We start from the raw sequence: 25,193 nt of genomic DNA, 5'->3' as shown, positions 1-25,193 counted from the left end.
AAAAGTAACTCTATCAAAATTGATGGAGTTACACTGGTGTGAAACCGACGTGAAAGGAAACTCGGATCCGATATGAAGCAGTGGATGCTGGCTTTATGGCAGCAAGAATGTCTACTGCTCTCCTGCCAATACATCCTCATACTGTCTCCCGTTTAGGCCAAGGTTTCCTGCAATGCCCCACACACTGTCACCCAGTTCTGTCCGGTGTAAGGGCTGCAGCTTGTCACATCCGCTCTTTATGGCAGCTTTCCCAGTTTCCAGATATACTTGCTGGCTTTTCTGTAGTGTTCTTTTAGTTTACTGTATAACGAAGAAGAAGAAGGATGCCTGCCTTTAAAAGAACTGTGTCCTTGTATAATATTCTGGGGTGCAATCCAGACTGTTGAGGGGCTGTGTCACCACTTGCCTTGCAACCTGGGGCCTCACAGAGCTTTGCTGCTGTAACTCCCATCCTGGGCCACTCCCAAACAGGCGAACAGCATGGAGGTCACACCCTGAGTGTCTGTGTATAGCTGCAGCCTGCCAACACATTCCAGTCAGACTCTGGCTTCCACCAGCCTTTGTCACCACTTGCAAGGTAACCCCATCACACTCCCAGTCCCAAATTTCCCCCCAAAATGTGTATTCTGCATGGTCCAGCGCTCTTCTGGACAGTTCAGATATTTTAAGTCCACTGCCCCTCTGAGGGGATCAATATCCAATAGTTTGCTACTTTAAATGGAGTTACCCACACAATTCAGTTTAAACAAAACATTGGATTAGTTTTGATTAAAGAATAAAACAAGTGCATTTAACTACAAAGAGAGAAGTTAAGTGAGTACAAGTATCGGGCATTAAAGTCAGAAACGGCTACAGGAGAACTAAAGATAAAATGTTTCCTAGTATTAAAACTTAAACTCGACTTGGTTCAAGGTAAAATCCCTTCCCACATGTTCCCAGTAATACTGCTGACCAAATTCTCTGGCCAAGATCTGCTCCCAAACACCAAAGGCTGTTTCTTTTGTTGTCTTAGGTGAAAGAGAGAGAGATGGATAGGGAGAGATACCTTGGGGTGTTTTTGCTCCTCACTTCATAGTCCAGTCCTCCTTTTGAAATGCAATTTCATGTGGGATACTCCTAGGTAAAGTTCATTCCTGCTGTGAGGTTGGAGTCATGGAGGCTCACGGTGAAAGAGGTTTCATGCTGTCGTTGGCTAAGATACAAATCTGTTTGTTCCTACCCCCCTTCCTTACCGAAGAGTGGCCACTGATGACACCCGGCTGGAGGCGTCAGCTTATCCTTTGAGCAACTGTTTGCCCAGACTTGTCTGGTAAACAATTTCAGACCTAATTTCAGCATATATTTATGCCTTTACATATAACGTTGCTACACGCATTTCATCATGATATTATTGACCAGTGAGTTATTAGTTTTCAATGACCCCTCACCAGGCGTATTTTGTACAAAGATTATTACAGTGGTGTGTGTAGGGGGTGATTACAGGAGTGCATTCCATCATGTGTAATATTTACATAACAATAGCCACTGCAGTCAACGGACAACGATCCTGCCAAGTGGTAGCAGTATTAACGGTTTGAAATCCTCTGTCAGGTGACCTCTGTCAGCCTCCTGACTGTCATACTGGAAACTAGCAGCTTCAAGGCAGCCGTGCAAGTGGCCCCTCCCCTCAGTGTCCCTTTTGAGTCCCCAGGAACTTCGTGGAAGGATGTACTCAAATCCACCATCATTTATTAACCAAACGTAGCGCAAAAATCCCAAAGTATAGTCCATTTCACCTCAGTGCAAGCTGTCCTTAAAATCACATATCTTCCTGGATGCTTACATAATACATACCACGTTTTGGTGTCCTGCACCACACCCAGACTCGGTCAATCCTCCTCTGTCCTTCTACCAGGACAACCCCTCCCAGCCCTCTGGGGTGCAACCGCCCTCTTCCCAACGGGAGCCTCTCATGGTTCCTCTGGGGCCCAGTTCTCCTGCAAGGAGACACCAGCAGGAAAGTCCCTCCGCTGCTCCCCCTTCTTCCCAGTCTTCTCTGTCCCTTGGCTCTGGGTCAGAGCCATCAGGCATCTCCCTCTACTGCTGCTGCTCCTCCAGCCCTCTGGCTCTGGCTCAGGGATGCCCATCAGCAAACCCCTTGCTGCTCTGCTGCCTTCAGGCCTCTCCCAGGAACCACCTTCTGTCTGGCAGCTCTTATCTCCTGCTCCGTCGCCAGACTAAGGGCTTGACTACACTGAAAACGCTACAGCGGCATAGCTGCGCCGCTGCAGCGCTTCAGTGTAGACCCTATGTACGCCGAAGGGAGAGGTTCTCCTACTGGCGTAGGCAATCCACCTCCCCGCGAGGCGGTAGCGAGGTCAATGGAACAATTCTTCCATCAACTTAGCGCTGTTTACATGGGGACTTAGGTCATCTTAACAACGCCGCTCAGGGGTGTGGATTTTTTCCACCACAGACAAACCGACCTAATTTTCTAGCGTAGACCAGGCCTACCTCAGTCTGCTCTGACACACTGAATCTCCCCAGTCTCCTCAGAGCTCCCCAGGCGCTGTCCCACCCTCTTAATTGGCCCAACTGTGCCCAGTTTCATTGAATGGGCCCGCTACCCCCCACGCATACCTCATTACCGTTTGGTGGTGTCACACCCTTCTCGTACCCTCTCTTCATGCCAAGTCTCATATTTGCTGCCCTTTTATGTCCACTACAGTGTTCTCTGCTATAGGTGAGCAACTCTTCATGGTGGCCCTCGTGATTTGCTTAAAGAGTCACAGACTTCCCCTTCCCAGCACTTTCTGATTTGTAATAAAATGTAATACTGATGAATCCTGTTGTACTTAGGGCTACAAGTTTGTTTCTGGTGGCTCCTCTAGCAGGGGGCACTAATAATCTCACTGATGCACCATTCTTGCTGGGCAGTTTGGTGGTGTATAAGATCTTGCATTGCGACTTTAAGATTATTATTGTAATTCCAGGGTTTAAACAAAATAATATATTGCCATAGGTTTCCAGGGCTGGAAAAAGAGTAGGTGAAATTTCAAATCCCCTTGAAAATTATAAGACAGCAATAAGTACCTGTTGCTTCAGAAAGCAAAATAAAAACAACAGCTTCCGAAAGATTCTTGTCCTGCCTCTTTTCCTAAGCTGGTAACAAGCAGCAACTTTTATCTGGCAAATCTGGAAAAGCAGGTTGTTCTTTGGAAGGACCTTTGTGGAAAAGAGGAGATGTAGGCTCTGCTTACGAACTGAGAGGTTATCAGGACATGAAGAAAACGGCCATCAACCTTTGAGGACAGTAGGCCTGCACGAAGAGCAGACTCTCTTTTCTTTAAAAAAAGAAGAACAGGAGTACTTGTGGCACCTTAGAGACTAACAAATTTATTAGAGCATAAGCTTTCGTGGACTACAGCCCACTTCTTCGGATGCATATAGAAGTGGGCTGTAGTCCACGAAAGCTTATGCTCTAATAAATTTGTTAGTCTCTAAGGTGCCACAAGTACTCCTGTTCTTCTTTTTGCGGATACAGACTAACACGGCTGTTACTCTGAAACTTCTCTTTTCTTTGAACATTAGAAGCATATGTAAGTGTAAGGCCAACAGACCCCAGTCATCGGTGGTCAGAATTGAACCTGGGACCTCTGGAGCGTAGTGCATGAGCCTCTACCGCATGAGCTAAAAGCCAACTGGCTGTTAGCTAAGGCCGTAGAGCAAACTCATTTAACTCTAAGTCAGGGGTGGGCAAACTTTTTGGCCCGAGGGCCACATCGAGGTTGCAAAACTGTATGGTGGGCCGGGTAGGGAAGTCTGTGCCTCTCCAAACAACCTGCCCCACCCCATCCGTCCCCTCCCACATCCCGCCCCCGATTTGCAAGTTTTGGCTACAGTTTGCATAGTAAAGACTGTAAAGCACTTGGGAGCCAATTGGATAAAGCAGACTCAATAAATGATAACGTTTGGGTGCAGAGCGGAGGGAAATTGGGGGAGAGAGACGCCTCCAAAGCCCAACCCATCTACTGCCTGTGACGGGATGGACGCGATCACTCTAGCATAAAGTGAAATTTAGCTGTGCATTAAAAATGTAAATGTAATCGAAATAGCCTAATCAAAATGGATTTGACCTCCACTAGCAGAAGAGCTGGTCTAATTAAAAGAAGTAACAACAACAACAACAACAACGACAAATACTTCCAAAGCACTTTCTTCTCCAGTGCACTACGGGTCACAGCAAACTTGTTTACTCAACACTGGAATTTGTTGCCAGTGGAAGAATTTGCATTTCTTTTACAGCAGGTAATATGAGGCACTGGGGCCCAGATTTTTAAAGGTATTTAGGTGCCTCAAGGCATCGAGTGGGATTTTCAAAAGCAGGGCCGGCTCCAGGGTTTTTGCCGCCCCAAGCAGCAAAAAAAAAAAAAAAAAAAAGCCGCGATCGCTGTACCGCCGCTGTACCGCCGCCGCTTCAATTTTTGGCAATTCGGTGGCTGGTCCTTCGCTCCGAGAGGGACTGAGGGACCCGCCGCTGAATTGCCACCGAAGAACCGGACGTGCTGCCCCTCTCCGTTGGCCGCCCCAAGCACCTGCTTGCTGGGCTGCTGCCTGGAGCCGGCCCTGTTCAAAAGCACCTAACTCCCCACTAGACGCTTTTCACAATCTGTAAGAATCTAGCACTGGGAAAAGTGTTAACTCCAGGGAAAAGAAATGGGCTACTTCAAAGTTATGAGTTTGGCTCCAACTTGGGTCTATAGCGGCCAAAAGTCATCACCGTGTAAAGACTAACCATCACAATTGGCATCTATTCTGGCAGAGACACGAAAGGACTGAATGGGCACGGAGACGCCAATCCTTAGATAGCCTGTCCGGGTCAAGCTGAGGTATACGAAGTGGGCTGATTTGGGGGAAGCCGCACTGTCTGTACCTCTCTTCCTTTCATTCTTCAGAAATACTATTCTGGTATCTTTCACCCACTAAATGAATCTCATCTAAATACTCAGATGACTGGCACTCTGATCTACTCACAGCTTCCGTTAAATGTAACATTAAAGGGCCCAGTTCTACCCCTTTACTTCACAAGGAGACCTGTGGTTTTCAGTGCAAGTGTTTGTACAGTGAGGCTATGTCTCCATTACAGCCTATGTGGGCAAAACTTACGTTGCTCGGGGTGTGAATATTCCAACCCCCCTGAGCGACGTACATTACACCAATATAAGCACTCGTAGGCACAACGCTGTCAGTGGGAGAGCTCCCGCTCACGTAGCTTATGCTGCTCACAGAGGTGGGGTTTTTATGCCAACGGAAGAGCTCTCTCCTGTCGGCAAAGAGCGTCTTCACCAGACACACTACACCGGCGCAGCTGTGCCGCTGCAGAGCTGTACGTATAGATATAGCCTAAGACACTATTCATTGTGAATCAGGGTGATAGAATCCAGCCCAAAACAATTCCAGGTAATCTAGTTTCTTCATGTTATCTAAAAATACACCTCTACCCTGATATAACACGAATTCGGATACAACGCGGTAAAGCAGCGCTCCGGGGGGGCGGCTGCACGCTCCGGAGGATCAAAGCAAGTTCGATATAACGCGGTTTCACCTATAACGTGGTAAGATTTTTTGGCTCCCGAGGACAGCGTTATATCGGGGTAGAGGTGTATCTCCTTTAAAGGGGTACTGTCAATGTAAAAACCTGACTGAAAATATTGTACCTGCTAGTGTTAAGTAACAACTAAAATGATTAACTGCAAAAGATTATAGTGTCAGGGTCTGATTCTCAGTTGTGCTAAGACTTTATATTAACAAACCTGGCAATGTAAATCTGTCTTAAAGTGGATTCACTTTAAGACTCCTTTAATGGCTGGGGGACATGACTTGTTCTGATTTGAATTCACTAAGATCTATCTGAAATACAAAGACTGGATATTTGTGTAAAGGCTGGCTGTGCAATAGGAGACCAGCATGGGGCAATAATAATATAAGTAGAGCTGGACTTGGATTACATCCAGATATGAACTTCACCAAAAATCAGGAGAAGTTAGATTCAAGGTTTTGGTTCAAGCCCATCCATGATGATGTACATATGGGTCAGTATTGTTTATAGGAACTGCATTGTTGTTTGGGGTTTGGCATTTGAGTACTGAGTGAAAGCAACAAACATCAGCCCTGATTTTGCGAGGAATTACACAGGAACCCAACTTTCCATGCTATAAGTAGTTGTGCTGACTTCAACCAGACTAATGGTATGGCTTGGTTTTCACAGGTGCTCAGCATCTGTTACTCCCGTTGAAACAAATGGCAGCTGCAGCATCTTAACCCCTCTGAAAATCAGTCCAATAGTACAGAAAGTTAAGCACTGCACAAGTCTTTGCAGTGTCGGGGCCGTCGTTTTTGGTGAACCTGGACGATTATCCGGGGAAGAGCGGAAGTAACAGAGTGCACTAGAGAGTGTCAGGTTGGTTCTGTGCTATGTGGATAACCTTCTTACCTAGTTTTAACTGACGTGTGAACAAGCCCTTCCTTTAAGACAGTTTTAAGAGACAGCTAAGGGGGCACACCTAAAACAAAGCCTAACAGTCTTTCCAGGAACTAGCACCACGTGAGAGAGGGTTCCATTGGGTATTGTAACCAGGTGGGGGAGGTGGCTTTGAGGGAAACGAGGACACACAGAAACTGGGGACAGACAAGAACAGAGAAAGAGGCAGAGTGTGACCTTGGGAAAAGCAAGAAAGAAACTTTGGGGTCTGTTGGCTAACAGGGTTTGGGGCTGTAAGCTAAGAAACTACTCCTTTTGGCTTTGGTTCCTCCTGTATTCAGAGGAGCGGAACTTTGTAATACATTATAAATAAACAAGGCTGCAACAAAGAAAATAACCAAACTCCATCCATTTCTACTTTCACCTGGAAAATCCCCTGTGCCCCAAAATTTGACTAGCTGCTCAGGTCAAAAAGGATCAGCAGATCTCTTAAGACGTATGTGCTGCAGCTGCCATGTGTAACTGAGGAGACAGCCATCAGCAACTCTGCGTCTCTCAGCCATTCTCTTGATTCATCACATTCCAAAATGTAAAATGCCCCCAAAGCCTTCAATCGGTTTGGACTACCTCTCCCTTCCAGGTGGGTAGGTTTGGAGCACAACTATTTGCCAAAGAAGGGCTTAAATAGAATTTCATTCTTGTTCTGCATCTGTGTTTGTCCATGTGAAAGAACCTACATAGCAAACAGAATCTGCCTGCAGAATCTGTATGAGTATTTGTGAAAAACTGAATCTTAAAGTCATATGAGCAAGGATTCATGCTTGCACATTTATCGAATCAGAGAAGAGTAAAATGTGGCATTGTTTATTTGACCAATCGCAGCCAAGTAACCCAGCACAAGTGCTGAATATTCATGATAATTTCACAGGTAAAAAAAATACTAAAAATGCTCATTATAAAAATGTGATTGAATAATAAATTCAGAGAAATCAGAACCTGCATGGAGTTATTCCCCAAACAGAAAAAGATGCTACATTGTAGATTATTTACTCAGCTGTAAGGGGTTTTTACTTGGATTGCCCTGCCTAGCATCTGTTGCTCACTGGCAAGAAAAAATGACAAGGAAGGGTGTTTATTAAAAAAGCAAACATGTTAGAAGTCCTGGCAGAACATTTTCCATTTGTAGTGATTCTTCCACTTAATTTCTAAAAACATTTTAGATTTGCCCTAAATTATTTTTTCCTCTTGTCTTCATGTTCCTTTCCTTTGAATTAAGCTGTGGCCAAGCAGGGGTAACATTGTATGTAACATTAGCGAAGATGTAAAAAGTCAGTTTCCAACAAGGGATGCAACCTCTGGAGCAGATTGGGCATGTTACTCAACAGTGACACTTCTAGCTACTTAGGGAAACACATCTCTGAAGTTGAACTCAATGGTGGCCAAGATGGGTTGGTCTCAATGAAAATGTGTCTCTCTGCTCTTTTTTAAGGTGACAGTGATGTCATTAAATGTTGCAAGAGGAATGCAGAACCCTTGAGCTTAGATCTTGGCAGGAAAAAGTGCTCCCCAGTTCCCCCTTGGAGTTGCTTTATGAGGTTTTAGTGCACACAGGGAGGAGGAGTTTAAAAATTCAAGGATTATCAGCTCAAATGTCTAAAGTTCAATTTAAATACATTTTGAATGCAAACATTTAGAAGAATCAGGCTTCCTGGCATGCAGCAGCCACCTTGAAATTAACAAGTTGATACAGCACTTTGCTTTTTGCTGAGCTGTAAATCAGGAGAATATCAATTTATCTGTAGTTAAATTGAGGAAAACAAGGGCATGCTACTAGAAGCCTTCTGCTTTATTAAGTAAATGTTTTCTAGTTCAAGTGGAAAAATTTGTCAAGTCTGGCCAAGTAATCAATCACAAAAGCTATTTAATGAAAAGCATGATGACATTGTGGAATATATGTATGTAACTGTAACTTTCTTTTCTTCTTCTGGCTTTTCGCACTTATACAACTGCTGTACACTAAAGGCTCCATAATGTCTTTGATGTGCATATCTGCATTAATATTAATGTCTATTAATATCCATTATCATGAATAGGCTTTACAGGCACAGATAAGAAGTGACCCGCAAAATATGGAAAGGAGTATAGAGTTGAGAGTTACTCCTATTAAGGTAAGAAAATGTTAATTACCTTAGTGGCAAAAGGCCAGATTAACTTTGACAACATTTTACACCACTCTGACAGTGTGAAGAGGCCTTATAATGGGAGTAAATTATATTTAGACCCATCTTCAAGGCGCCTAGAAGGATGTAAAGAATTCGTAATTTAAATGAAAATCTGGCCCAATATATTTTGCGTGAAATACTCAGTCCTGCACCATTGAAGCCAATGGGAGTCTAGTGGTTTATTTCAATGGGAGAAGGATCAAGGTCTTAGGGCCAGCTCATGCCCTCACTGGTAAAGTCAAGGAATGGGCAAAGCTAAGCAGAAAACTCCATGGTGATAAGTAACAGTCAACATGGATTTGTCCAGACCAAATCTTGTCAGACCACCCTAATATCCTTTTTTGACAGGCTAACAACCCTTGTGGATGGGGGGAAGCAGATGATGTGATATACCTCAACTTCAGTAAGGCTTTTGATACAGTCTCACATTTTGTATCAGGGGGGAAAGGGATAGCTCAGTGGTTTGAGCATTGGCCTGCTAAACCCAGGGTTGTGAGTTCAATCCTTGAGGGGGCCATTTAGGGAACTGGGGTAAAAATCTGTCTGGGGATTGGTCCTGCTTTGAGCAGGGGGTTGGACTAGATGACCTCCTGAGGTCCCTTCCAACCCTGATATTCTATGATTCTATGACCTGCCCATAAGCAAACTAGCAAAATACAGCCTAGAGATAAACCTACTATAAGGTAGATGAACAACTGCTTGGAAAACTGTACTCAGAGAGTAGTTATCAATGATTCACAGTCAAGCTGGAAGGGCATATCAAGTGGGGTCCTTCAGGGATCTGTCCTCGGTTTGGTTCTATTCAATAGCTTCATAAATTATTTTGATTATGCCATAGAGAGTACACTTATAAAGTTTGTGTACAATACCAAGATGGGAGGGGTTGCAAGCGCTTTTGGAGGACAGGATTAAAAAAAAATGATCTAGATAAACTGGAGAAATGGTCTGACTTAAATAGGATGAAATTCAATAAACAACACACAGTACTACACATAGGAAGGAATAATCGGTTGCACAAATACAAAATGGGAAATGACTGCCTAGGAAGGAGTACTGCAGAAAATGATCGGGGGAGGGGGAGGGAGTTAGTGGATCACAAACTAAATATGAGTAAAAAATGTAACACTGTTGCAAAAAAAGCAAACATCATTCTGGGATGTATTGGTAGGCGTGCTTTAAGCAAGACACGAGTAATAATTCTACCACTTTACTAAACACCGATAAGGCTTCAACTAGAGAACTGTGTCCTGTTCTGGGCATCACACTTCAGGAAAGATGTGGACAAATTGGAGAAAGCCCAAAGGAGAGCAACAAAAATTATTAGAGTTCTAAAAGACATGACCTATGAGGAAAGATTGAAAACATTGGGTTTGTTTAGTTTCAAGAAGACTGAGGGGGAACATGATAACAATCTTCAAGTATGTAAAAGGTTGTTATGAAGCAGAGGGTGGTAAATTTTTCTTATCCGCTGAGGACAGGCCAAGAAGTAATGAGCTTAAATTGCAGCAAGGGAAAATTAGATTAGACATTTGGAAAAACTGCCTAACTGTACGGATACGTGATCTCTGGAACACATCAGCTAGGGAGGTTGGGGAATCTGTCATTGGAGGTTTTTAAGAACAGGTTAGGCAAACACCTGTCAGGGAAAGCCTAGATAATACTTAGTCCTTCCTCAGTGCAGGAGACTGGACTAGATGCCTTTTGAGGTCCTTCCAGACGTATATTTCTATGAGTCTATGGTCTTGAAGCCACAGGATGGGATAAGCTACTTGTGCTGGGCTTATGGAGTTTTTTAGACGGTGGCCCTTCAGCAGGATCGTACTGAACACATTTTCTATTTAGGTTCTTATTTTGAGCCCATCACTGAATGCTGACAAGGTGGTTCTCACCTCCCTGAACAGGCTCCAAACCATCCTTTTTGTTATCAGCTAAATGTGCTGGCCCCATTGCACTACAGAGACATTTAATAGCTATTGGCTGGTCCAGTTAGCTCATTAACAGAGGTTCCGGTCCTGCAGTTTTTACTCAGACAGAATTCCTTTTGAAGGCCGATGGGAGTTTTGCCTCAGTAAGGACTTAGAAAAAAATTCTCCCAGACACGAAGGAGCCAAAATATGGCGAACTACCCATTGGCTATAACAGCAGCCACAGCCCAACTGAAGGGACATCGCACACTTTGCTTCTGGGCTGGAGGGAAGAGTTATTGTGTTCCCATCAACTCTGTTTGCCTCCTGCACCAAGCCCATTTACTCAGGGGACCAGCGTGTCAAACTAAGGAAGGATGCAGGATCAGGCCCTAAATAGCCCGGAGACTTTTGCTTGTTTGTTTGTAACGTCAAAATTATATTCACATTAAAGCTCTGCTGTGGAGCTAAAAGTAAACATTTTGGAGTAGATGGAGACTGACAATGGTAGTAACGCAAGTTCCAAAAGCAAATTTGTGCATTTCCTGGCCCTCCCCATCCAGCTTCTGTTAACGTCCCACAAATGTAAAAAAATATTATGATTGATCTCTCATTGAAAACAGACCGGATATCAAATATCTCCCCAATTCCCATGGCGGCGTTCTAAGTGGCTGTGAATATCCTTCAGTTCTTTCTCAATTCGCTCTAGAGCTCAAGAAGCGAAACATTTCTACTAGTGCCCTAAGAAATATTTCTAAGAGAGTTTTTATTGTATTACAGACAATAACTGAGCCTCAGACTGGAAGGCCCTTTCGCTTAGCGCTAGAGGTTTGTCAGTTTCACCGATCAATGCCAGATACTGGCATTCTGCGGCAGTAATTGGCACTTGCGTGTTTGGAGTTGAATACAGACTGCATCCTGTAATCTGCTCTGTAATCCTCTGCCCTCCTCTACCCATGCAGCTTGCATGAATGGTTTTAAAAAGACAACGTGCTTTCATTAACAGTTTTGAGGGATTTTTCATTCTCTCAGATCATTTCTTTGCGTTATGGAATATTAATATTTTCTATAAACAAAATGAGGCCAAAAGAAATTTGAAGAAGAGGAAAATGGCACTAGGTCTAAAATGCCAACACTCTTTTCTTTTACTTGATTGCTGTACGTCCTCCTTACATTCACCATCTTCACAGATAAAGGAATCAGTATGGGGCTCAACTGCATCCATTACTCTCTGTTACTTGTCAGATACTTCAGAAATGTCCTGGACAGATATTTGCTTTAAAATCACGTTTCAGCGTAAGAATTCTACATTAAGGAATGAAGAGAAGAGACATGGCTGAACCCTAGGCAAGAAGAAAGTCCAGTCAAAAGACTCTGGTTTTAAAGCATTGTGCTACGGGGCTCAACCCACAGCCATTTGAGGTCAATGGAGAGACTCCCAATTGACTTTGGATTGGCCTTAAATAAAAAAAAAAAAGAGAGCGAGAGAGATAAATAGATTAGTTACCAGTATTGCCAACCAAAACATTCAAAATCAGGAGTCAGTGCTCCCCAAAATCATGTGATTGGGTAAAAATCATGGGACTTTAAAAAAAATTGGGGTTCATTTTATTTTCCGTCTAGTTTTTGAACCTTTAGGTTACACTTGGATCACAGTTTCAAGCTTTTCTCCACAACCACAAGGACTAGAAACTTACTTAAAGAAACAAAAACAAACAAAACAAAAAAACCTGCGATTCTCAAGTAATGACCTGACTCTAAGAGCTGGGGCTTTAAGGAAAACACCAAATCTTGGGAGGCTTGTGATTTTATCATGAAAATTGCAATGCTGTTAAATGTTCTGATGTGTTGACGTTTGGGTGCCGGTCTGAAGAGTTTGTTTGAATCAGTTATTCTCATCATTTTCAGTTCTTTGGTAATAGTAAAGGCCAAATCCCACCCACCTTCCTCACCCTGAAGTTCACAGAGTAAAACAGGCAGGATTTGCCCTTAGATCACAAATGATCTGATCAGAATTAACCAAGTATTTTACTTCTGCGAACTTTTTGAGTTTGGGATGGATTTTTTTTTTTTCCATTTTTGATTTGTGTTGTGTGTAACATGTTCATTTTTCTACTACTCATTACTGCCCAAGAATTGGACGCTCCTGTCCTTTTCCACTTGCAAAATTGTTGTCTTCACTTGTGTTCTGGATGGAGTTGAAATTAAGATTCTCTGCTTCAATTAACACTCTCTGTTTCACAATTTCAACAAGGCCTTATTTTGATAAAACATCCTTTGTTTGTGCACTATCTTTACTCCCTAAAGGTCCTTCAGGAGCTATGTAGCAAGATTTTAGCTGTCTTTGACACAGGTCTAATTTTGGATCTCAATCCCTGAGTGCATTTCATAGGGCATGTCTACACTAGAAAGGCTACAGTGGCACAGTTGCAGCTGTGGAGCTGGAGCGCTGTAGTGTAGACATTTACTACAGTGACAGAAGGGGTTCTTCTGCCAGTGTAAACCCACCTCTCCAAGAGGCAGGTGCTAGGTCAGCGGAAGAATTCTTCCATCGACTTAGCTGCGTCTGCAGATGTGGGGTTTGGTGAACCTAACTATGTTGCACAGGGCAGGAAATGTTCACAGCCCCAAGTGATGTAGCTATGTTTTAGGTGTAGCCCAGGCCTCAGTTAATTTTTACTTAGTCCGGGGTCAGCAACCTTTCAGAAGTGGTGTGCCGAGTCTTCATTTATTCATGCTAATTTAAGGTTTTGCGTGCCAGTAATACATTTTAACGTTTTTAGAAGGTCTCTTTCTATAAGTCTATAATATATAACTAAACTACTGTTATATGTAAAGTAAATAAGGTTTTTAAAATGTTTAAGAAGCTTCATTTAAAATTAAATTAAAATGCAGAGCCCCCCGGACTGGTGGCCAGGACCCAGGCAGTGTGAGTGCCACTGAAAATCAAGTCATGTGCCGCCTTTGGCACGCGTGCCATAGGTTGCCTACCCCTGACTTAGTCCTTACTCAGGCCAACTTCCAATACAAATAAGGGCATGGTCCAGTAGTAATTATCATGAAAAATTCTACCTTATATTTTTTAATGTCAATGTCTCCAAATTAATGAAGCAGCTGTTTTCTTTACCGAGCTGTTTATTCTATTTTGCTCTTGTTGATGTCGTTGGGTTCTCCCTTTACTTCTGTTTTACGCACTGCTTTCTGAAACGCTGGCCTCCTTTATGTTCAGCCCCACAGAATTCCCTGATATTTAAGGCCGTTGAGAGCTGAACTTTGCGAAGTCAGGCTATGCAGACAAATTCCCTGAGCTAAAAGTATCAATGAAAGGAAAAGTTTGAAAGATGGGATTTGTGGTTCCTGCCAAGGCCATGATATCTTCTCTCTGAAACGGATGAACTGAGAACACAGCGTTGGAGCGCAAAGGGGGTGGGAGGCTGATATGACGAGGGTGAATTATGCGGTATCTGTGCATATACAGTACACCTGACGGTCTGAGGGTCCAGTCCGACAAGGTAGTGAGCCTGCTTGCCTCCAGTGGGAGCTGAGGGAGTTCAGCGCCTTGCAGGATCAGCCTCTAAGGCTCTAGGACTCAATTCTCCTCTTTATATCAGTTTCACCTGGGTGTAACTCCACTGGCTTCAACAGAGTTACTCCTGGCTCGCAGCGCCGTACGTTAGAGAAGAATCAAGAAGAACCTGCTAATATGCTTTTAGGACTAGAGCGTAACTTTACAAACTGCCCTGAGTAAGGTAGCTCTGCCCCAGGAGTGGGCAAGTGAATTGATTGAGCGTCACAATTCACCGCCTCGTTCCCTCACCTTGCTCCAGGTGAGATGTAATCTAGAATTGTCCTTGGCTAGCAGCAAGTCATTTCCCCCTCTGTGCCGGCACAGCTCTGCTGGGCAGTGTACTAAGATGTAGAGTCAAGGCTCTGCTCATGTCCCACCCACGCCCACCTCCACAGATGTAGGGAACAAGTAATAGCCCACAGTGTCTACTCTCCTGACCCCCACCAGCAATCTGGAGCCAAGCCACCTCCCTCACTCTCCTGCGTAAGCACCCTGGATAGGTAACAATCGTGCCATTGATGTTTAGGGGTCTGATTATCAACTCACACTGGTATAAAGCAGCATAACAGAGGGCAGTCAGGCCCTAGAGTTTCTGTTCAGCTGTGTGCTCAAAGAGCAGGAAAACGGTTGAATCTTTTTAGCACATGTAATGATTCAGTCTAGGTTTTTCCCTCCTCTGACAACCTGCTGGTTAATCACGCCAAAAAAAATCACAAAATATTCTCTAGCTTTTCAGAACTCATCAAGGGAACGACTTGCAAAGGTCTAGTTAGTTTTCTAGAACATTTTCTACACGACTAGATGTTTCATGTCAGCCTATGACTCACTGCAAAGGGTGCCACTCTAGATTTCAAAGAGAGAGAGCTGTGCAGTTCACAACTGCCTCTGCAAGCTATCAGAGGGACAAGGTAGGTGAGGTGATATCTTTTATTGGACTGATTTCTGTTGGTGAGAGACATGCTTTTGAGCTACACAGAGCTCTGCTGCAAGATACAGGTTTTCGCATTTCGAGAGGCGTGAACAAGAAACAAATTAAAATCCATTAGCCAAAAAATAGAAATAATGTCAGAGAAGCCGAAGAATGATTTCTTAAGTATTCTAACGTATCACCCACACAGTCGACATATCTATAAGTGTGAAGAAATGAAAACAAAAATCCAGGGTCCAATGCTGCAAAATTTACTACCAAGTGCAATGTTTGCTACTAAGAGTAGTCCCACAAAGTTACTACTGCTGGTAATGTGCACAAAGGTACTACTGGTGGTACTGTGCACAGATGTTTGCTGGTTCGGGTCTAAAGATACAAAGCAAGTTAAGGAAAGGCAGCGTGGAACGTGAAGGAAGTCCCCAGTTCCAGTACAGCGAATGGAACAGCACTCCGAGACTCTTCAGAACAAAGCTGGCAATACTTTTCCCTGTCGCTTATTCAAATTCACTTCAAAACCCACCCAGGGTTGGATCATTACAGCCCTTACTTGAGCATACAGAAGAGTAAGAAGCAACAAGGCCCTGCCCAGTTTGTCACTCTGGCTGCAGTGGAGAGAGAAAAGGCTAAGTGATGAGCAGAGAGTGGGAGGACCCCTGGCTCTACCCTCATCACTCATTGACCAGAGTCCCAGGCTGGATGCTCAAGAGCAAGTCAGCAGCTCCATGACCAAGGGTGAAGTAACTTAATTGCTCCCCAGAGCAAGTGGGGTAAGGGGAGGAGGTGGAATAATGACTCCGCACATCACAAATTGTTCCTGGTGTATTCCTAGGGAGATGCAGCTATATTCCAGCACGTGCACAGGGCAGATTGTAAATTTACAGTCGAGCCAGCTCTCTGGTTGCACATGCCACCCCTCCGAACCAATGTATTCAGGGAGAAAAGTTTGTGCTACACATTCAGGTACCGATGACCGTGTGAAACCACCAAGCTTTGAGGCCTGTTGCCTTCTTGAAAGGAGCAAGGCATCGAGCAGCTGTCTGTATGCATTGTTTGCTTCCAGGGTCACTTGTCATGATATTGCTTAGGCTGGCTGGAAACACAGTGGGTGGGGACTGCCTATTGCTTTCATGAACTTTTACAGTAACTCCCCACTTGACGTCCTCTCGCGTAACGTTGTTTCGATTTTACGTCCCTGCTCAATTACAGAACATGCTCCATTTAAAGTTGTGCAATGCTTTGCTATAACATCATTTGGCTGCCTGCTTTGTCCACAGCTGGCAGCCCCCACATCAGCTCCCTTACACCCTGCCCCCAGTGCCTCCCGATGGCCAGCAGACCCCGCGGATCAGCGCCTTCCCCCTCCTCCCCTGCCTCCTGCCCGCGGCAATCAGCTGGCTTGCGGCGTTCTGGATGGAGGGAGGAGGAGCGAGGACTCGGCGCGCAGGCTCCCCCTCCCTCCCGAATGCTGCAAACCAGCTGATTGCCGCGGGCAGGAGGGAGGGGAGGGAGGGGGAAGCCTGCACGCTGAGTCCTCGCTCCTCCCTCCGAACATCGCAAACCAGCTGATTGCTGCGGGCAGGAGGGAGGGGAAAGAGGAGGGGAGGAGCGAGGATGCGGCGTGCAGAGTAAAGGAGGAGAAGGGGGAGAGAAGAAGAGGCGGGTTAAGGGTGGAGGCTTGGGGGAAGGGGTGCTGTGGGCAGGCCCAGGGTTGAACCCCCCCACCCCTGGTGCTTGCAGAGTAGGAGAAGCTGCCGCTGCTGCTGCGCAACGTGCTTCTCCTAGCCTACAGCACCTTCAGCCTCCTTGCCCGCCTCATTGTCTCCAGTGCCAGTGGGCTGGGCCTGTGTGGGGTAAGGTGGGGACACCTCCCAACTATTGTACTGTACTGTACGGAAAAAAAAATTCCCCTGGAACCTAACCCCCCCCCCCATTTACATTCATTCTTATGGGGAAATTGGATTAGCTTAACATCGTTTCACGTAAAGTCACATTTTTCAGGAACATAACTACAACGTTAAGTGAGGAGTTACTATATTAGGTTATAAGTAATTCACTTACACAAAGAGCAAGGAGAGTTTATGACTATTTTTGGCGTTTGAGAAAACTTCGAACCACTATACCATATTATTTTGATGATTGGGAAGAGTATTTAACTAGATAATAAATGAGAATGATAAAACTACAGTATAATCATAATTTGTATTTATTCTATAGCACTTCCAAAAATGCTTTACAAAAACTAACCAATTAAACCTCAAAAAACCTCTGTCAAGTAGGTAGTGGAATCCTCACTTAACAGTTGGAGAAACCGAGGCAGAGTGTGACACTGAATTGGTAGCCGAGCCCAGCACTGAGCCCGTACCTTCTGACTCAGCCCTGTACCTTAACCATTAGGCAATGCATTCCTAGTAACTTCACGCAGATCTGCAAAAACCCAATAGCTATGCCAGCATGCTAATTATAGCTCACAACTGAACCAATGTTTAGGAGTGTACTGCCTGTGTTCAACTGTGTCCTTGAGCAGTAGGAAAATGAGTGAATCTTTTAAAAATTTGCAATGATTCAGACGAGGGCTTTTTGCATGTCTTACAACCTGCTGGTTAGTCGAGCCAAAAAACCCCACTGTAGTAAATTCATACAAAATATTCTCTACTTCTTCAGAACTCATCAAGGGTAGTACTTGCATCCAGTTAGTTTGCTAGAACACTTTCAATAAGACTAGATGTTTCGTGTCCACATATGACAGCTGAATTCATTGCAAAGAGTTCCATGCTAGATTTCAAAAGAGAGGAAGCATTGCAATTCACTATTACCTCTTCAAGATATCGGCTTTAATATTTAAAGTGCAGAGAATAAGAAACAAATTGAGATCCATTAGCAAAAAAAACATTATTTTGCAGCTTGTCTGACATGTCATTATGCTAATTATGGCTCACAACTGAACAGTCATATTCAGCAAAGCACTTAAGCACGTGTTTAAATGTTTTACTGAATAGAGATGGACTTAGCCATGTATTAAATACTTTCCTGAACTGGGGTCTCTTTGATGAATGTTCCAAGCCACACCCCATTATCTAAATATCCAATTATGCTAAAAAAATTGTCTAGATTTCACACTGCATTACAGATAGTACAGAAAGAAAAGTTGCATATTATAACTTAGCACTACATCTGCATTTATTTTAAGATTTAAGACACAAGATATTGTCATATTTATTTGAAGCCTAAATACAAATGGGTGATTCCTTCTCTTGTAAAATAATTCCTCACTGTATGCTTTATTTTTCATAACCAAATAGATCAGCCATATCCATTCAAAATACTCATTAGTTTATGCTGTAGCAAAGCAGAGTTGAACCCGGGCCTGATTCTGAAAAGAGGGTGCCCTATGCTCACACTGACCTGAATGGGGATGAAGGGTGGCAGACTGGTCCCCTTGACGGACTGGTGCCCTGATCCTGCAGTTCATTGCATGGGTGCAGCAATCTGCCCATATGCAACAATTTGAAGGATTGGACTGTACAAGAATAGTAAGAAAATGTAACGAGTCAGACTACTCTCGAAGAGCCAAATAATTGTAAACTCTACAAATACAGCTACAGGCATGGGGTTATAGTGCATCAAAATTATCTTCATTGTTAGATTGCAATTATAATGATTTCCATGTCTGCATTTCAAATGTTTGAAATGTACTCTCTCAAAAAACCTATGCTCTAAATCTATCAATCACCAGAACATCCTTGTTCACTGAAAGAAAACCATCACACCAAAAGATACATCAAACTCTCTCCAAAGTCTCTATAATTAGGTTTTATAAAGGCATTCTAATCCTAATCCCAATTCTAAATACAGCTCTTAAATTGCTGTAATTTCTATCTGCCACGTTTTATAGCACTACTTATCATTCCAATGATTAACTAGTCTCACTGTAATGCTCTCAAGCCTCTATTACCAGCATATGCTATCTATTCCTTTATTTTAGCATTCATCATTCTAAAAAATTCTAGGCATATTGTCAAACCATATACCTCGGTGTGAAAACTACCACAGTCCCTTGGCTTTCTGGTGTAGTTCACTAATTGGAAGCACCTAATAATATGTGTAGGGCCCTACCAAATTCATGGCCATGAAAAATGCATCATGGACCATGAAATCTGGATATTGTGGGGGGGTGGCTGTATTGCCAGCCTTACTTCTGTGCTGCCTTCAGAGCTGGGTGGCTGGAGAGTGGCAGCTTCTGGCCCGGCACCCAGCTCTGAAGGAAGCACCACCACCACCCGCAGCTCAGAAGTGAGGGTGGCATATGGGGGGGTTGTCACTTTCGGGGGGGCAGGGCCAGCCTTAGGGGTGGGAGTTCACCTAGGATGCTGTAGTCGGAGGGTGTGTGCTGTGGTAACACCCTCCGTCCCCCTCCACACAGTCAGCCCAAGGCCCCTTGAACTCCCGAGCGCTGGACCTGGAGCTGGGGAGGGGCAGGTCTGGGGCTTCTACCATGCGCTTGGCTCCAGCTGCTAGGCCTAGCCAGGCTGGGGAGGGATCGGACTTCTTCCCCTGTACGGGCATTCCCACGGACGGGTCAGATCCACCTTCAGGAACCTCCCTGGCTGCCGGAAGCTCCGTGGCTGCTGGCTGGTAGCCCAGCTCTGAAGGCAGCACCACTGCCAGCAGCAGCACAGAAGTGAGGGTGGCACGGTATGGTATTGCCACCCTTACTTCTGTGCTGCTGGCAGTAGCGCTGCCTTCAGAGCTGGGCTCCTGGCCAGCAGCCGCCACTCTCTGGCTGCCCAGAACTGAAGACAGTGCGGCCACCAGCAGCCGTGCAGAAGTAAGAATGACAATTCTGCCACCCCCCTACAATAGCCTTGTAACCCCTCTATGACTCAATTTTGGGTCAGGACCCCTACAATTACAACACTGTGAAATTTCAGATTTAAATATCCGAAACTGTGAAATTTCAGATTTCTTTAAAATCCTATGACCGTGAAATTTACCAAAATGGACCATGAATTTGGTAGGGCCCTAAATATGTGATATAAAAGTAATATCAGTCTCCCTCATCATAGTCTAACAAACATGCTGTTTAGCTCTAGTCTTTTAAGGATTCATTAGGTTGTCATCAGGCCTGTGTGATTAAATCAGGCATTACTTTAGAATATTATATAATGCTGCTTGACTGGGTAAAATGCTAATTTACATATTATTATTTAATTAACCTCCAAAATATAAATATCAGCAAGTTGTTCATTCTACAGTCATAATTCTCGATGCCAGAGATTTTGAATAGCTCTCTAAATATGCCTCCTGCCGTATTCATAGCAACACTGCTATCTTCACCCTACCCAGGGTACAGTTTCCACAGTAAAAGACACCTCCCAGTTCTGACGGCTGACACCGTAAGCAGGTTCATAAAGACAGGTTTCTGTGAATTTTTAACTCAGGTATAGAACTGCAAGCAGATCATATATTGCTTTGAGATCTACTGATGAAAAGCACTGTATATCAGCTAGGTATTATTATCATTATTACTTAATAAACTGAGAGCAGCTTCAGATCAGTGTATTATCTTGTTCCGTCTTGCTTTCAAAATGCAAATGCTGCTGCTGTACAGTAACTTTATATGCCTACATAGTCACATAATGTACATTGCCACAAAGTCGTCCTACTATTCATCTTCTCTAAGGGTGGTTGGGATGTGTTTTGGCTGAAGGGAAGTGGTAGCTATGTGGATGTCAGCACGCACACACAAAGCCGTTCCTGTATAGGTCTATTGCAGACAATCTAATAGATCCCACTGACACATTTAACAGTGTAGCGGTATTTATTTGCAGTAGCCCCGTCCCACTCCAAATTTGCCAATAAACCAAAGGGCAAAACGGTGCGGACTGTTTGCAAAACCGCCTTTGCAAGCAGCGAAAGCTGAGCGTGTAGTCTTGACTGAAACACAAACATATCAATATAAAAAAGCCATTTGAGACGCGGAGGGTTGCCAAAGCTTCTGGAGACAGGGAGAGTTTTCTTCCTAGATCTCCTGCCCCAGTACAATCACTGGGAACTGGAAAATGTCACTTCCCCTCTGGAAGAAGCCTTATTTTTCTCGGAGTGACTGGGAGGTAGGGCCTGGTTTTTCTGGGTGTCAGCCCAGATCACAGTGTCCCCCCCCCCACTCCTCTCCTGTGTGTGGCATCTCGGCAGAGAGCAGGGTGGGCCCGGGAAGAGATGGGCCCGATCCTGTTCCCGTTTGCGGTGGATCGGGCCCTTCGTTCCAAAATGCATGGAACGCCGAGCGGCCCCGAACCCCTTCGGCCATTTCCGAGCCTGTTCGGCTTCTCCCGACCGCTTCCGAACGCCGCCGAGCCTTGCCGAGCGCCGCCGAGCTTCCCGAGCCAATCGACTTTTCCAGGCTCTGCTGGGCGCTGTCCACCACTTGAACCGCCTGAAATCGCCCCGCCGCGCGGGGACCGGCCCGGGGCGGCAGCTGCTCTGCAGGCGAAGTCCCCCCCCCCCTCCCGCTCAAACCCTTTCCGAGCTGCAAAGGGGGGCCCGCCCCCCATGCAGGTGGCCAGGAGCCGCTGGCAAATAACCGCCCACCACACCCTGCCTGCACACCCACTTCTGGGCATCTCTCTCTGAGCAGCCCCCAGGGGAGCAGGGGAGCAGCGGGGCCCTCCGAGCAGCAGCTCCTTTTGCAACGATCCTTGTGCAAAGAAATAAATAATACCCCCCCACCCCCGCCGTGTCAAATATCACAGGACAGGAGAGGGACTCCCAAGGCTGCGATCAGGGGCTGTGCAGTGATGGCGCCACCTCGACCGAGCTTGTCATGTCTGTTCCAGGGTAAAGCTGAGATTTATTTCTTTTTAAAGGACTTGTGAAAGGAGAAATCCCCTCACCCCTTTCACGAGCCGGCCCCACCTCGCCCAGGGGAGGCACTCGCTCTCCAGCCACGGTGCCAACTGGGGAAAAGAACCAGTTTTTGTCTATTGCACGGCAACTGCCTCATTAGCAAACGTGTGTGTGTGTGTGTGTGTGTGTGTGTGTGTGTGTGTGTGTGCAAAGGTGTCACAGCAGAACCCCCGGGCAAGTCCAGCACCACACAGCCATAGCGGTTCGTCACTGGCTTCCAGACAGCCTCGGGAGATTTAAAACACACCCGAGAAATGGTTGAGGGAGGGGAAGGAGGAATCATGTTCCGAAGTGGCCAGTGCTTTTATAAAGGAGCCGGTTTCCTTGTGGCTGAATTATTATTTTCTGTTTGTTGTTTTTGTTTTTAAATCCCCGTTTAATTTTAATTGGTGATCAGGAGCCAAATTCATCTCTAATTAATTAAGAGGAAAGGCTGAAACCTCGGGGAAAAGGGGCTTTGAGTGGCAGGAAGCCTTGCTTTAAATCCGCATTACAGGCAGATTTTTGTAAAGAAATAAACAAATAAATGCCAGAGAGCCAACCCAGCAGCCCATGTCAGGAGATCAAACACCGAAGGGAGTGTGTACGTTGAGGGGAGGGAGATATTAATCTTAATCGACAGTGGTATGTTTAATGGTGATGCCCTGGTTACACCTGTGCCAGTCACATCATCTGGGAAACCCACCCTGCCCCCCCCTCACCTGACACACACCTTGTGAGAAAGAAAAGAGAAACCACGCCACCTTCAATTCAGCACCAACCCCATGAACAGCAGACACCTGATCGTCCATGGTGAGCAAAGGGCTGGATCCCCCTCCATCTTCTTTCCCAACCAGAAATCACGGCTACAGATGTGCCATGCCAATGGGTCCACAAGCCACAAAATAATAACAATAACGCTCAGCTAAATATGGCGGTCAGAGGCATTCTTACAACTAAAGAATCGCCTTCTTGCAAACCTCCCCTCCTCCAAAAAATCAACAGGGGAACGCCAATTTTTTTAAGGCAAACGATCAACGCTTTTAGGGCACTAGCCCCAAAGGACTTACTTCATCTGCTTCACAATGGTGCTTTTCCCAGATTCTCCAGCCCCTGTGGGGACAGACACAGAAAGGAAAGAGCCGGTGAGTGTGAGAATAGAAGGAGATCAAGGAGATTACATAGGAGGGAGAGCAGCTGGGTTAATGGATTGCGGGGGGGGGGGTGATCTTGGTGAAAGACAGAGTTTCTCAGGGCAGAATGTGCACAGACAGGGATGAAGCCTGACTTCCCGAGAGGGGCAGGGAGGGTCGGGGGAGCCGCTGCTTACCTAGCAAGAGTAATTTCACGTCTTTGGCGGCGGTGATCCCATCCTCCTTGAGGTTTTTCTCGATAGCTTTGCTCCTCTCCAAGGCGGCTCTCTCCTCTGCGCTCAGTGTACATCCCATGATGGCCCCCAAAAAAAACCACCTCTCGGCGGGCGCCTCCCCCCCTTCTCAGACACTCCGAGGGAAAGGGGGAAAAAATCACCCCCCAGGAAAAAAAAATCTGGGCAACCAAATGTGTCCCCCCCTTTTTTCTTTCTTTCTTTGCTGTCCTCCCCTCCTTTACCTCTCTCTCTAGCAATCAATGCATCCAAGTGGGAGCCGGGCAGGGCTAGGGCTGCAGGCAGGCACTGGGGCTGGTGCAAAAAAGGCTGAGCTCTTCCTGATGGAGGAGGAGGAGGAGGAGGAAGAGGGTTTGGGGGGGAGGGGAAAGGGTGGATCCTGCTCTTGCGGGAGGGTTTTTGTTGGAAGGCAGGCGGGGGGGGGGTCTCTAATGGGCGGCGGCGGCGCTGGCTGCGAGCGATCGCATCGTTCGGCGGCTCCTGGCGGAGAGAGAAGCAGAAGGGGAGAGAGCGCGAGCGCGGGCGCGAGGGAGGGAGAGTGCGCCAGGGGTCCGCACTCACGGGCTCGTCTGCCTCGGTGACGTCCGCAGCGCCCACCCGCGCATGCGCCCGGCGAGGCGCTGCTGCTACAGTGTAGCCGCGCGTCCGCGGGGGGGGGGCGGCTCGCGCGCCGTCTCCATTCCCACAGGTGCAGCCCAGCAGCGCGCGAGGCCGGGGTGATGGGCGGCGGTTCTTAAAGGGGCCTCGCCCTAGTGGAGCAGGGTCTAGAGGGAGGGAGTCTGGGCTAGGAGCCTCTGGGGGGGACAACTTGCCATTGTCTCCCAGGCAAGCTCCCCCAGGCCCCACAGGCTACAGGGACGTTTAAAGGCGTGTCGTTCCCTTTAATTCCCCCAGTGCAAACGCTGGCAGGGGACAGGGATGCTCTGTGTGACCTTGGACAATCTAGAAGTGTAACTTCTGATTCTGGTGATGTAGGTATTTTGTAGCTAATCGGTCTTTTCTATTGCTAACTTTGATAATTAGGAGAGGAAAGACTCTAGCCTGGGCTGCAGGTAGGTATATTCCTACCTTTGTCACTTCCTACGTTGGCCTTGGACAGGGCATTTACTTTTTTCCGTGCCTCAGTTTCCCCTCTATAAAATGGAAAGATTGCTTCCTTTCTCCCACCCTTTTGTAAACTCTTTGGGGCAGGGACTGTCTCTTTTTCTACGCATGTACAGTGCCTAGCACCGTGGGTTCCCTGTCTTGGTTCGAGCCTGTAGGTGCTGCTGTCATATAAAGCATAATATAATATAATATGTATATAATATAAAGCATGCGTCTGACGAAGTGGGTATTCACCCACGAAAGCTTATGCTCCAATACATCTGTTAGTCTTTAAGGTGCCACAGGGCTCTTTGTTGCTTTTTACAGATCCAGACGAACACGGCTACCCCTTTGATACTATGAAATATATATGATTGCAGGGATGAACCTTTTTAGGCCTAGGCAAAATTGTTACTGGGGGTGAATGAAGTGAGAAAAAGGTTCCCTAATCCCACCTCAGGTTTATACACCAACGTGTTAATTACGTTGTTTCTTTTTCTTTCTTCATGTGGGTGTGTGCAGTTTTAGCCAGGGATTTTTTGGGGGGTGAGGGGAGTTGGAAGGGAGAGTAGTTAAACATTGCTTGATGTCATTAGATTAATCACCAAAAGGGACTCTGTCAGTGTTTGGGCACAACATTTAGATTTTTTGTTTTGTTTTGTAAACCCCCAAATATTAATAGAAATAGTTCATAATATTTAGAAATAATCAGTGCAAACAGTTTGTTTGTTTTTTAACCTGAAAATGAATCTCCAC

At 45.7% G+C, this 25,193-nt stretch overlaps 1 protein-coding gene across 2 annotated transcripts in view; it reads right to left on the bottom strand.

The window, feature by feature from the left end:
- GNAO1 (G protein subunit alpha o1) overlaps positions 1-23,894 on the bottom strand; it is a 315,387-nt gene extending 291,493 nt beyond the window's left edge. Inside the window, exons 1-2 of one of the 2 annotated variants that reach the window (XM_054048942.1) lie at positions 23,295-23,894; positions 23,035-23,077 (exon numbers count right to left, since the gene is read on the bottom strand). In XM_054048942.1, the coding sequence (XP_053904917.1) occupies positions 23,035-23,077; positions 23,295-23,412 (161 nt within the window). In that variant the 5' untranslated portion in view covers positions 23,413-23,894. The remainder of the gene's footprint in view (positions 1-23,034; positions 23,078-23,294) is intronic. The other variant, XM_054048941.1, reaches the window with a different exon arrangement.
- Positions 23,895-25,193: the final 1,299 nt, after the last annotated feature.

The sequence above is a fragment of the Malaclemys terrapin genome, chromosome 14 (genome assembly GCF_027887155.1).
Source record: "Malaclemys terrapin pileata isolate rMalTer1 chromosome 14, rMalTer1.hap1, whole genome shotgun sequence".
Taxonomy (NCBI): Eukaryota; Metazoa; Chordata; order Testudines; family Emydidae; genus Malaclemys; species Malaclemys terrapin.
The sequence above is the reverse complement of the archived record's forward strand: the minus strand, read 5'-3'. Positions and strand labels throughout refer to the sequence as shown.